Source organism: Calonectris borealis, chromosome 1 (assembly GCF_964195595.1).
Source record: "Calonectris borealis chromosome 1, bCalBor7.hap1.2, whole genome shotgun sequence".
NCBI lineage: Eukaryota > Metazoa > Chordata > Aves > Procellariiformes > Procellariidae > Calonectris > Calonectris borealis.
In genome coordinates this window covers 210,802,763-210,815,640 of record NC_134312.1, presented here as the reverse complement: position 1 = coordinate 210,815,640, position 12,878 = coordinate 210,802,763, and the positions used below count along the sequence as shown (strand labels likewise).

General features: G+C 41.3%; 1 protein-coding gene across 1 annotated transcript in view; it reads left to right on the top strand.

Annotated features, from left to right (window-relative positions):
- Positions 1-1,806: 1,806 nt before the first annotated feature.
- The window catches only part of LOC142077983 (putative N-acetylated-alpha-linked acidic dipeptidase), a 31,001-nt gene continuing 19,929 nt past the window's right edge, over positions 1,807-12,878 (top strand). Inside the window, exons 1-5 of the mRNA XM_075140450.1 lie at positions 1,807-1,971; positions 3,332-3,437; positions 6,678-6,864; positions 7,857-7,958; positions 12,347-12,472. Coding sequence (XP_074996551.1) covers positions 1,854-1,971; positions 3,332-3,437; positions 6,678-6,864; positions 7,857-7,958; positions 12,347-12,472 — 639 coding nt within the window. The 5' untranslated portion in view covers positions 1,807-1,853. The remainder of the gene's footprint in view (positions 1,972-3,331; positions 3,438-6,677; positions 6,865-7,856; positions 7,959-12,346; positions 12,473-12,878) is intronic.

The window sequence follows — 12,878 nt, the reverse complement described above, 5'->3', positions numbered from 1 at the left end:
GAAACTAGCTGATCCAGGAGCTCTTTCAAGTTCCTATGCCCAAAGGTGCCCTGGCCATATTAATCTTTTTAGGAATACCTGAAGACATTTCCATTCTTCAGCCCATTTAACTTAAGCGCATTGATTTCAGCTTCCATTTACGAGTAGTGGTGGAGTAGCAAACACAGGCACATTATGCCCCTCCAGGTACAGAATGGGGAAGGAAAGTAGGCTGCTGGGTAGGGGTACAACCTTCTACTGTGCTCATTTCCAGACTTTGGTTCCCTATATATTATAGGGAGAGCTGGGCTTTCCAGAATGGTATCTACAACAGCCAGCATGCTGAGGGCAACTTGGCAGGCATCTGGATTTGAATTGACAACACGGCAGAGTACCCCACTCAGAGTATCATTAAAAGCAGGGCTTTTGCACAGTAGGGCCAGACTGCATAGCACAGTATAAAGCAGGAGACAGGACTAATATCACAAATACTCGCATTTTTTTTAGTGTCTGTCTGGTCATTTGGAGGTTTTTTGTATCTTACAAAATTTCGAAGCATGTTACTGCTGTGTCATTGGTGTATTGCTCTTTGCAACCAACACTTCTGTTTTCCACAGTGCCCATCTAGTGGTCTTGTACTAAGACTTCCTAGTGCAATGGGCTCTGCAGTGAGGTCAGTCAAAGTCCAGTGTCTGGGATTCACCCTAGACTTAGGTTTTGTCTGCATCAGCAAGTAGTGTGGTGTAATAGGAGCAGTAGAATGCTTGCACTTGCTTTGAGAACAGGCTGCCCATACTATATGTGGATATGAACACAACATAACTACAGACTTTGTGTCTTAAACATGAGCTGTCTCGCTAGCTGGCACCTGAGCAAGGGTTCTAAGGATGAAAATCCATGCAGAGCCCTGGAGGTCACCTTTGCATGCAAAGTTCCTCTCTGTTCATTGACCTAAAGGTACAGCCTCATCCCAAATGCGATGACCAAACTGAATGGAGAAGTTTTTCCAAAACCATGCAGTGAAGATTTTAAGAGGTGGAAAAAAGACTCCAGCAAAGTCAAGTGTGCACAAAGTTTGAGGCCTGTCCTCAAACTGTCAGCTGGGGTGCAGCCGCACTCTTTGGGGTTGTACCTCTGTAAACTGGAAAGAAGCACAGAGCACAGAGATGTGTGGTAGTCAATCCCCCTCCACAGGGGCACATCCCTCCCTGAAGAGTCTTTGTAGCCTTTCAGAGAGTGTTGGGTATTGGGGTACAATATTTCCTAAAATAAATTTCTTAAAATAATGGCTTTTACCTTTTTTTTCCCACTCACGTTTGCCCTGCTGGTGTTGTCCATTCTGGCGTGTGCCCTGTGGAGGACAGCACGGCACAGCCCTGTGTGAAACAGCCGTGGGGAACCGGCTGTGGAAATCACTTCACCTCCTCACCGCACTTCCTAGCAAGTTAGAAGAAATATGGGGTGGCAGGGTACCCAGGACACGCAGGGAGAGAGGGGGAAGGCAGAGGGGAGGTAGCACTCCTGGACCTACTGACAGACCTCAGGGAAAGCAAGAGCCCGGGCAGCGGCTTCGGCGCCCGGGCAGCGGCTTCGGCAGCCGGGCGGGGTCCGACATCTCCAGCCTTGCCCGGGCGTGACGGCGGGAGGGTCTTATCCCCGGCCGGTGGGGGAGAGCGGAGCCTTCACGGGCGGCCCCGGGGGTGCGGCTGAGGCGGCCTGGCTGAGGCGGGAGCCGCTGAGAGGGCCGCGACCAACGGCCGGCGGCCGCCCGCCCCCTGCCGCCTCTGGGGCGGGCCGGGCCGCGGCGGGACTTCGGCCGGCGAGGCGGGTGCTGCCGGGAGCGGCGCGGAGAGGCTGGGAGCGGGCCGGCAGCGATGTGGACGTCGCTCGGCGCCGTCACGGAGCCGGCCGGCCCCAGGGCAGCCAGCGGCCGCTTCTGGGCTGTCGTCCTGGGAGCAGCGGCGGGGCTCTTCCTCCTCGGGTTCCTCATCGGTACAGTGCAGACTGACCCCTCTTCGGATCGGGGCGCTCTCCCGGCCACCCCCGGCCCTTCCAGCCGGGGGAGGTGGCTCGGAGCCGGGCCGAGGAAGGGCCGGGTGGGGGCAAGGAGCGGGCGGGTTTCCAGGGCTTTGTGCCAGGGGTGCCCGAGGTCAGCCCGTGCTCGGCCGGGCCGACCCTCCCTCCCTTCCTACCCTCGGGCCAGGCCGGTGCAGTCACCCACCCCTCCTGGGATTTCCAGCTCCTCCGCAGGAGAAGGGGTCTTTTGTTGAGAGTGTCTTTTTGACTTGTTTTTCGACTTCCTTTTAAACAAAGTAGTTATGCTGTGGGCAAGGGAAGAGGCGCTGGGTTTGTGAGGAGGGAGACGGGCCCCTCGACCCTGCTGCGCTGAAACCGCAACAGCCCAAAGCAGGGAGATAAATACGGGGCTGGAGGAGCGCTGACAGAAGGGGTGAAATAGTCTTTAATTTAATGGCCCACCTCTCCCCCCGGCCCAAGCAGGCAGGGTTGCTGCCACAAGGCATTTCCCCTCCCTGCCTCTCCTTTGGTTCACAAATGGATCAGGAAGGAAAACAAAAGAGCCCCTTGTATTTTGAAATGCCTTTTGGTATGTACTTGGGGTTCGTGCCATTGGGAAGCCCTGACTGAATTACTCTCTCATGTGGAAGGAGCCTTTCGCAGTGCCCGTGACCAGTGCCTCGCCGGTGCCAGCCTGTTACCCGCTCTCTGCTCCCCACCGGTTCTCTGATTGGCACTACCCATGTAACTGCTGCTGCGTTTGCACTGAACATGTCCAGTCTCTGACTTAAAAATAAAAACAGATGTCAGAAACACTTTCTTTCTAGCCAGGTGTTCCTCTCATCACTTACTCTGGTAATGCCTGCACAGTAAGGGAAGGATTCCAGAATAAGAGCCAGACAGACCAGAGAGTGAGAAGGGAGTTACAAGACATCTGTTCCTTACAAAGGGTGTCTGTGTTTCTGTGCATTTTGCTAAAGCTGCTGCCTTATTACTGAGGTGACTGATACGACTGACGTGACTGACAGCATGATGTTCTCGTGCTAAAAGAAGTCTCCTTAGCATCTACAGTAAAATAACTGTGATGAATAAATATAATATAGTATTTTATTCCCCTCAATATCTACATAGGTAAATAAGTTCTGTTACTGTGTGTGGGACTGCCACTGCCATCACTGTGCAGCCTGCATTAGGTTGTGGCTGCATGTCTGTGCTGAGATAAAAACAGTTGTAAAGTACACAGTGAAAATCTTGTGGTGATACCAAAGGGAAATGTGGTATGTCATGGGAATATTGCTCTGGTGTTTTTACTGTTGTACTTTGGTGTGTTGTACAGGCTGGTTTGCAAAACCTACAGAAAAGAAGACATCTGTGAGTCATGAGGACATGAAGGCGGCATTTATGGCTGAAATGAAAGCTGAAAACATCAAGCAGTTTCTTTAGTAAGCAATGTTAATACGCATTTTCTGACTAATCAGTCAGCAAAAGAAAAAAAAAAAATCAAACAGGAACCAGCCCAAGGATGCCACCAGACAGAGGATGGTGTGCAGATTTTCAGCCATCGGTTTTATCTAATGTGTGCCAGGAAGCTGTCATTGACAAAACAGTCCATCTCAGCTCCTCTCATTCTTGTTTGTGTTGGAAACAGTTGAGGAGTTGTCAGTAATCTCAGTACTTAAAGTAATTAAAAACTGGCCAAACTCTTGCTCAGCCTTTGGTGAATGCTTGTAAAATGATGTAGAGGTTCAGCCTTTCTCTTATGTGTCCTTTTTCAGCCTACAACAGTGTTTATCTTACATTGTTTTTAATGGAAAAATCATTCACTTCAAATTAGGCTGTATGAATGAACTTAAATCATGAGAGATTAAATGGAAAATAGTGGAGTAGATCAATGTAAAAGAGAAGAAAATCATACCAGTGTTCAAGCCTTTAGTTCCTCCTACAGCTTAGACCTTAATGCCTTATTGCTGCTCTCCCATCACACTTTGTCATGCTGTGACCAAATTTATGTGTTAATCTGTCACCATTCTGACCTTGTACTTACTTTCATGAAGAAAAATGTTTCCAAGCTCTCTCCCTCTGCACAGTGAATAGCTGGAACAGACAGCTACTCAGCTGATGGTACATTACACTACTCATAGTAAATCTAATAGTCTTAGAGCTTTAGAGTCTTTTTTAAGACCATGTTTTTTTCCCAAACATTTTTTCATCTCATCTGCCCTTTAGTACTTAAATTAGTTGATTTTAAATGTACTTTTATTTCTTTTATTAAATCCTAAAAGCAAAGCTATTCCTGAAAATTCAAACAATGGAAGATGACAGTAGAGATTTTTTTAAAAATCTGCTACAATTTAAGTACTGTAATTAATTTCTTAATTTCTGTAACTTAGAATCTTTAACTACCAGGAAGCTGATGCACTATTATCTGTTTATTTTGGGGATCTTGTAAACAGATTATTTTTCTCTTAGGAGAATGTAGTATTTATTAAAACCTGTATTTATTCCAGTCTGTATTAGGCCAGAAGTCATAGTTTATTGATAGAAATTTACTTTCTGTGTAAAGAAAGTGTTAAGGAGTAATCAATAAATTCAGGTTTGTCTTAAATTCCCAGTCTGATTAAATAGCACAAATTGTATCTTGCTACAAAACAAAATTACTTAAAAAAACATTTTTGCCACATATAAGATTGTGGCAATCCCACTCATTTCATTTTAAGTGCACTTGCCACAAACTATTGCAAATAAATTAGCTGGAAAGTACATTCTCTTTACTGCATAACAGCCATGTCCTGGACTATATAAACATTGAAAACTGAAGATTTAGGATTTTTTACAGTCTTAACCTGTGTTTTGGCTCCTACAAAGTCAACTGTTGTTAAACAGCTCTGTAAAAGGACTGCTTTCTGCCCTCTAAACTCCCTGTCTCTATGCCAACGGGAAACATTGTACCTCATTTACTGTCATGCGGCCAGTTCTGTGGTGAAATATGGCAGACATTTAGTCACTACTCAGAACTACCCGATTAGAAGAGGAAATGAAGAAAAACACAATACTCAGTTAAATGGGAATATAATACAGAAGAATGTTATTGCGTAAGTCAAATTTTAATGAAAGCATGAGACTTAAACATTCCTAAGAATGTTTTTCTTACAGAAAACAGCCGTTGGCTCTAACAATAACACATAACTATGCTCTTGGTTCCTTATGTCATCCAGAAAATTGTACTGTCACTGTAACAGGGACTTTTAGTACAGTGTTGGGACAAGATGTTGACATTATCAGAGGAACATGGTTTTATCTAGCAGCATTCGGCTGCTAAGGACTTTGGGTTTGTCTAGTTTGGAGAAAAGGAGGCTGAGGGGTGACCTCAGCTCTCTACAGCTTCCTGAGGAGGGGAAGAGGAGAGGGAGGTGCTGATCTTTTCTCTCTCGGATCCAGTGATAGGACGCATGGGAATGGTTCAACGCTGTGCCAGGGGAGGTTTATACTGGACATTAGGAAGCATTTCTTTACCGAGAGGGTGGTCAAACACTGGACCAGGCTTCCTAGAGAGGTGGTTGATGCCCCAAGCCTGTCAGTGTTTAAAAGGCATTTGAACAATGCCCTTAACAACATGCTTTAACTTTTGGTAAGCCCTGAATTGGTCAGGAGTTGAACTAGATGATCCTTGTAGATCCCTTCCAACTGAAATATTCTATTCTATTCTATTCTATTCTATTCTATTCTATTCTATTCTATTCTATTCTATTCTATTCTATTCTATTCTATTCTATTCGTATAGTTCTTTCAAAGTGCTTTGTTTGATGGCTTTGTTCTCACTCGAACTCAAGAATTAAACTCTTTCCCAATCTTATACCCCTTCCTTATCAAAGATCCAATTTCATCATTAATACCAGCTTCTGTGTCATGTTGATGGCATGGTCATATGACAGGATGAGGACATCATGATGACAACCTCATTCATCTGGGAGTTTCTTCAGCTCACTTCACCGCTGGGCTTTCTCAATGGTCTGGACAATTTTTTTTTCAGACAATGGGTTGCTCACTATTTATGGTATCTTTCACTGTTTGTTATTCATGCTGCATGACTTTTAAGTTACAAGCTGTTGAGTTTTTCTGTTCCTTGTTTGTAAGCCACTGTGAACTAACTCTCTCTTATTTGCCAACAAGACACACTCAGAGTGAACTTTATGTAAATCAGTATTTGTGCCAAAATTAATTAAAATAGTGGGATCCAAGGAGAATATCCAGTTAATTAAAAGTAGGGATCAGAGTAACTACGCACATTTCTAAATTGGATATGCAAATATAATTGTACTCAATTCTTTTATCACTTCACAAGGAAGGTCAGTCTCATTATGCAGAGGAGTGATTGGCCTAAGGTCACCCAGAAGACAAGGAGTAAAGCAAGGACGAGACCCCATAGCTGATGTCATCATGCCATTCTTACTAAGCCACACCACGAGGAAGATACAAACACCTGATAACTCAGGACAAACTGAAACCCTTTACCTCAACTTATGTATAAGACAGGCAAAAACATAGATGCAGAGGAGTCTGGGTCCTTATTTAGCCTAGGTACATCTGGTCATCTGTAGGGAGTTTATTTCCAGCTAGGCTAAGAGGAGTTCTGATTATGAGCTGCAATGCCTGATCCTGACTCATTGCTTCTTTTTCTCTAGCAATTTTACACGGCTTCCTCACCTAGCAGGAACAAAGGAGAATCTGCATCTGGCACAGCAAGTCCAAGCAGAGTGGAAGGAGTTTGGTTTGGATTCTGTTGAGTTGGTTCATTATGATGTCTTGCTCTCTTACCCTGATGACACTAAGCCCAACTACATCTCAATAATTGATGAGCATGGAAATGAGGTACAGAAAACACCAGTTTTTGCAACCTTCAAAATCACCTGGGAGGACTGGGAAGGAAAGCTATCCTCTGCTCTGTTAATGGTGTTTCACCCAATAAAAAGGGGTTCAATGAGGGATCAATGAGGGGTTCCAGTTTGCTTTTGTATTTTGTATCTTTGTTTCTTAATATATGTGTTAAGAATACTAATAATTACCCTGATTCATATAGCATACTGACATATATGGATTAAAGGAGAATTATGGCCTGAAGTGCCAAGGGAGGTTTAGATTGGACATTAGGAAAAATTTCTTTACTGAAAAAGTGGTCAGGCCTTGGAACAGGCTGCCCAGGGAAGTGGCTGAGTCCCCATCCCTGGAAGTATTTAAAAGACGTGTAGATGAGGCGCTTAGGGACATAGTGTAGTGGGTATGGTGATGTTGGGTTGATGGTTGGACTCAATGATCTTAGAGGCCTTTTCCAACCTTAATGATTCTATGATTCTATGTAAGAGAATTATTTTATGTAATTCCATTGTTTAAAAATTGTTCTGTTATTTAGAAAGAGGAAAGCAATTGTGGTCAGCATCATTGTGCAGTATTGGTAATTGTTTCTTAAAGATTAGTTTAGGCCTCGAGATGTACTATCACAAGTAACATCAGTTCATTACAGAGCACTCTAGTGCACGTAGAAGCTCCAGGGGTGAGCAGAATGCTAGCATTTTTTATCATTATGATCTATCCTCCTCTTATGAGCAGTTCTGAGACCACTTTAAGGGACCCTGTGTTCATTTAAGCAGGGTTCTATGTGAAGAGTGGAGATGGGATTTGCAAGATCACACATTGAACCTGTATACTGAAAAGGATGCCCAGTGCTTGCTAAAGTTTTGGCCACTCCTCACTAAAGGTCCAAAACTAGAGTCCTTTAAACTGCAAATGCATGTGAAATGTGCCTGAATAGACAGTACTTCTTTTCCATATCGCCTGGTTTACTTTTTTCTTTTCTTTCCGACTAGATTTTCAACACATCATTATCTGAGCCTCCTCCTCCAGGATATGAGACTGTTAGAGATGTGGTGCCACCCTACAGTGCGTTTTCAGCGCAAGGAATGCCTGAGGTAATATTGTAGAAGAGTAGAAGAAAGAGAAGGAGAAACAGAAACAGAAATAGAAGTAGGAACAGAAATAGAAATAGAGACAGAAATAGAAATAATAGAAATAGAAAAGATGGAATACCATAGTGTAGTGTAGAATAGCATAGCACTGAATAGCATAGAGCGATGTAGAATAATGTGAAATTCCTGGGTCTTAGGCTTTAGTTCAAAACCTGACATGTCACCAGTAGGAAAGATGTCCTAGCTCTGATGTTCCTGGGAGTTTTGCGATGGAGCAACGTTCAACTTGAGCAGTAATACATATATGTTTAATTTTTTTCTCTAGTTTGAGTCGGAACTGGATTTTATTTTTACCTTTTCCTTAAAAAATATGGTAATAAATCTTTAATGTTGTCAGCTGCTATAAGCTTCTCCAGATATTTCTGTGACTATGCACCATTGTTTCCCATCTTGGTGAACAAATAAAACTGTTATATTTACATAGCGAAATGAACAACCTAATTTTCAAAATGCTGCTTGCCCAAGGCTCACACTGACAGGTATAACTGCGCAGTGTACAGTATGCTTGAAAATGGCTTTTGCTAGCATTTCTAACTGGCGGTAAAAATGTTGCTGTGATCTGAGCTTAACACTAATCCTTTCTATTTTGTTGTACAGATGGTACCAGCTGACAGGCTTTCTTTCATAAAGCTGACCTGTGTAACAGGAGTTTTCTATCCTGTGATCATTAGTGGTTTCAATTAATATTTTGTAAGACTAGAAAATTTTTCTGTTGTTCTCCATATCTTTCCTGTCTATACATAGAATAATGCAGGGCCCTCTGGAGGTCATCTGGTCCAATCTCTGCTTTAAAGTTGGATCGGACTTTGAAACCTGCTAACAATGCTTTTACTCACACAGCCCAGTATTAAAGTCGTGTACTTTCTGAAGCTTGTTAATAACCTCTGCAAGTCTAGAAAACAAAAGTATCCTGTATTCATTTGCCTCGGATACTCAAAGGAAGCTGGAGAACCGGGCAGATAGTCTGTACCCTAGGATATGTCAGCTTTGAGTGTTTCAAGAATTGCAGTGGGAATTTTGGAACGTAATGTAAGGTAAAATTCATGGATTCTGACTTTGTATCATAACATAATATCCCCAAAGAAAGGCATAATAACTTCACTGCTTTATTTGGTTTCTGGAGAGCTACAGTAAGTGCTGAGATATGGGAAATAATAAAAACAAGTTTTAAGAGCTGCAGCTTCCTTCTTTAGAAAATGATTTTACTTTAATTAAATATAAGAATATTGTTTCTGAAAAAACAATAAATAAAAGGTAGATTGTCTTTTCAAAATATGATGCTTATGTTCATCTTATTACGTAATACTTTGACAAAAGCTCCAGGTACTTAGCTAGTGCTGTTAGCAATAACAGTTGTCTGCACCTGTACTGCAAACAGGGAGCATGTATATAGCTCAGCAGTGGGAATACTCAGTGGGTTCAGGGCTCCTCTGAGTTCTCCCGGGCCTGTTTATGTATTTTATGTTAAAAGCCATTCTATTAAAAAACAGAACTAAGCTATGGAGAAGGATATTTGGAACTGCCAAGTGCAATCATCGGTCATAGGTTCTCTTTTTGCTCATTAATTTTGCGAACAATTCCTGCATAAAGCTCCAAGTTCAATGAAGGGAGAAGGCTGTAAAGTACCTGCATCCCAGGTTAACTGTAGTCTCACGATTAGGCCACCTTCCTAGAAAGTGGGAGAAATGGATCAAAGTTCTTCACACTGAGAGAGGCCAAGAACGCAGCTCTCACATTTTCTGGGTGAGTGCTGTAATCAGGGAGTTGTGGAAATACGGTTCAGCACTGCTAGCGCTAATACTTTTCCCTGCAGCTGCTTTTTAAGAATAAGTGGCAGTGACTGTGTTTTGAAGGTTAAATACTATCAGAGTGGGATGGTAGCTACTTGCCTGCTAGAGTGAGACCCTGCAGAGATTTAGAAGTAGTTCCCACTTATTTCTGGTTCTCAGTAGATGGAAGATCGAGTATATCCTGGTCTCTCGTACAGATTGTTAGAAAATGTATGTTTCTTCTGTGTGGTGTATTTTAACTAAATCCCCTAAGTCCTAATAAACAGTCAGATGAAAAAAGTTAAGCTTTGAGCAGAAACTTCTTTTTACAGAAATATTTACAGAAAGCAGACAAAGTAGCAAAGTCACATTCTGTCAGACAGTAGTAGGAGTTTGGAACATTAGCATCGTAAATAATGGTAAAATTCTGCTCTTCCCTTCCTTTTTAAGTGACTGCAAAAGTATTCCCATCTAGTTAATGATGGTCACAAGTAAGAGGTGTGCTTGAGATCTCTAACTACGCTAAAAGAGCCCAGACAAGATATTTTATGAGTTCACAGAACATTCTCAAAGCTTGTATTTTGTAATAGTTCTATAAACATGGGGGATTTCATCACATCTCTAGGAGATTATGATAGAAAACTGTCCCAATGCTCTTATGAGAAATTTATTGCGTCGATGTAGTTCTTAGTCCTGTTACTGAAAGTTAAAGATGAAGAATTTTCAGAGATGCTAAAAAATTTAATTAAGGAAGCCTGATATACTATGCAATATATCGTATATTGCCAGAATCTTCAAATAAGTACCTTTTAATGTAGTTTCAGAACTCTAGATATTGAATAAATATGAATTATTCTGGAACACCAGGAAAAATGCTATGAATACAGATTATATACTTTATATCAGATATAGTTATGAGAGCTTCTTCTAAAGATCAGAACTGTTCTTTTCTTTATGTGATGGCATCTACTTAATCAAAGACATTATTTAAAAAAATAAAGTGTGAACAGGTTTTCCCCATAAAATGTTACTCTCATGTTAACTTGTTTTGCACTTCATTGTAGAACAAGGGCCCTGAATGTGAGAACCCAGCAGGTTGCTATTAATTGTTATAATTACAGCTCTGCAATTATGGAAGCCAAACTATTGAAATCATTGAAATTGAACATTTTTGTATTTGTCATTAAAAATACAATAACCTATAAATGTCGGTATTCTGTACAAGATATTCTAAAGAAATTATGTTAAAATGGAGGACCAAATTCCCCTTTTGCGTATCTAAATAGACTGGAAGAACTGTCTTGACTTAAGTAGAGTTATACTTGATTTTACTGAGAGGGAAAACTACTCCACAAATTCAGAAAAGCCTCCCCAAGAATAATCCTTGTGTTTATGAATTATTCTCTGAACAGAACGGACCAGAATCTTACTAGGTGTGAAACTGTTTGCCTTATTTAAATACATCCCCTTTATTTCATGAATTTATCCTAACTGAGTTGATTTTGCTTAATTTAAGAAGAAGTTGCAACTTGAGCAGATTGCTGATGAAACCAGTACTGTCAAAATGACTGCACCACAGTCTTATCAGGACATGCTGTATGCTGTTATATGAGACCACCAGAATGTCTAGTCAGCAATTTTCATCAGTATAAGAGATTTTAGCTTATACCTTTTTGAAATTAAATTGAAGATCTCCCTGGAGGTGTCTGGTAATATGGAGAAATGCACTAAGGAGGAGTTTCCTGTCACCTAATTTTAGTTGTCTGAAATTGTAGGCATCTTCCCTAAACCAGTCTTTGAATCTTTTTATAGACATTTACTGTAAAACAGTCTTTGAGGTTTAATCAATGAGAGGTATATCCGGAGGGCAATTTATTCCTTCCTAAAATAGGTGTTTAAAACAGGTTTGGGGTGAATTCTCCTGGAAATGGTGAGTTCTGAGAAGTTCCCAGCTCTTCACTGGCTATGGAGTGCACTACAGGACCTTAGAGAAGGCACACAACTTTTAGGTAGCTGACATTAAGGAAGATGAATCACGCACCAAGTATTGAATAACGTGGTTGAAACACAATAATGAAGAATACTTTATTCATGTGCCAGGTGTATTTATTTTGACAGTCAACCACCTGTAGCTTCTGCTGTATTGAATAAGAATCGAGTCCCGAAAATTTCGTAGGATATTGGCATCATTCAGTCTACTCTACTGCATAAAATACAATTGATATTTACTGTGGTGTCCGGGTCCAAAATACTGTTGTATTTAAGCTGTCCAAGACTGATGAAGAGAAGTAAATGCTGTACTCTGAGCACTTACTCTAAGTTTCTGATTCACAAGTCATATCTTAACATTCTCCATTGAGGACAGTCTGTCAGCTTTGGATGGTAGAAGTCTAAATTCATTAGAAGTCACTTGCCTACCTAATTGTCTCATGATCAAAGAAGAATTCATACCAGAGCTAGTCCCGGAGCTCATTGTTCCCAGCTTATTCTCTTACTAGATCACATCCTGCTTTTGACATGCTCATTGACATTCTTCTTTCAAATTCTACCTCTTTCTATCAGGGTGAGTTAGTGTATGTGAATTATGGCCGCACCGAGGACTTCTTTAAGCTAGAACGTGAAATGGGAATTAACTGTACAGGAAAGATTGTTATTGCCAGATATGGGAAGATCTTCAGAGGAAATAAGGTAATACCTCTGTATAAAAATATTACTTGTGCTGTCCTTCAGTTGTTTTCAAGAGACTGAAACACTTGCCTAAAGTGTTCTGGAGATTTTAGCGTAACTGATTTTTTCATAGAACTGTGTTCAAAGATGATTCTTTAGTAGAAGATATAAAATATATATTTAATATATATAATACATTTATAGGATAAAAGCAAATAAGTTGGAAGATGTTACGTATTTTTATATTCATTTGCACACTATAAATTGTTCCAAAATGTTACTGACCTTCTTGGGTAACGCACTCTAACTCTGAACTAGACTGTTCTTCCCTATTGGTTCAACTGTGCTTTAAGATGCCTATAGTGTGTTTCTTTATAATGGTTTCTGTACACAGACGTTTCTGTAGGCAGCGTCTATAACTATATGG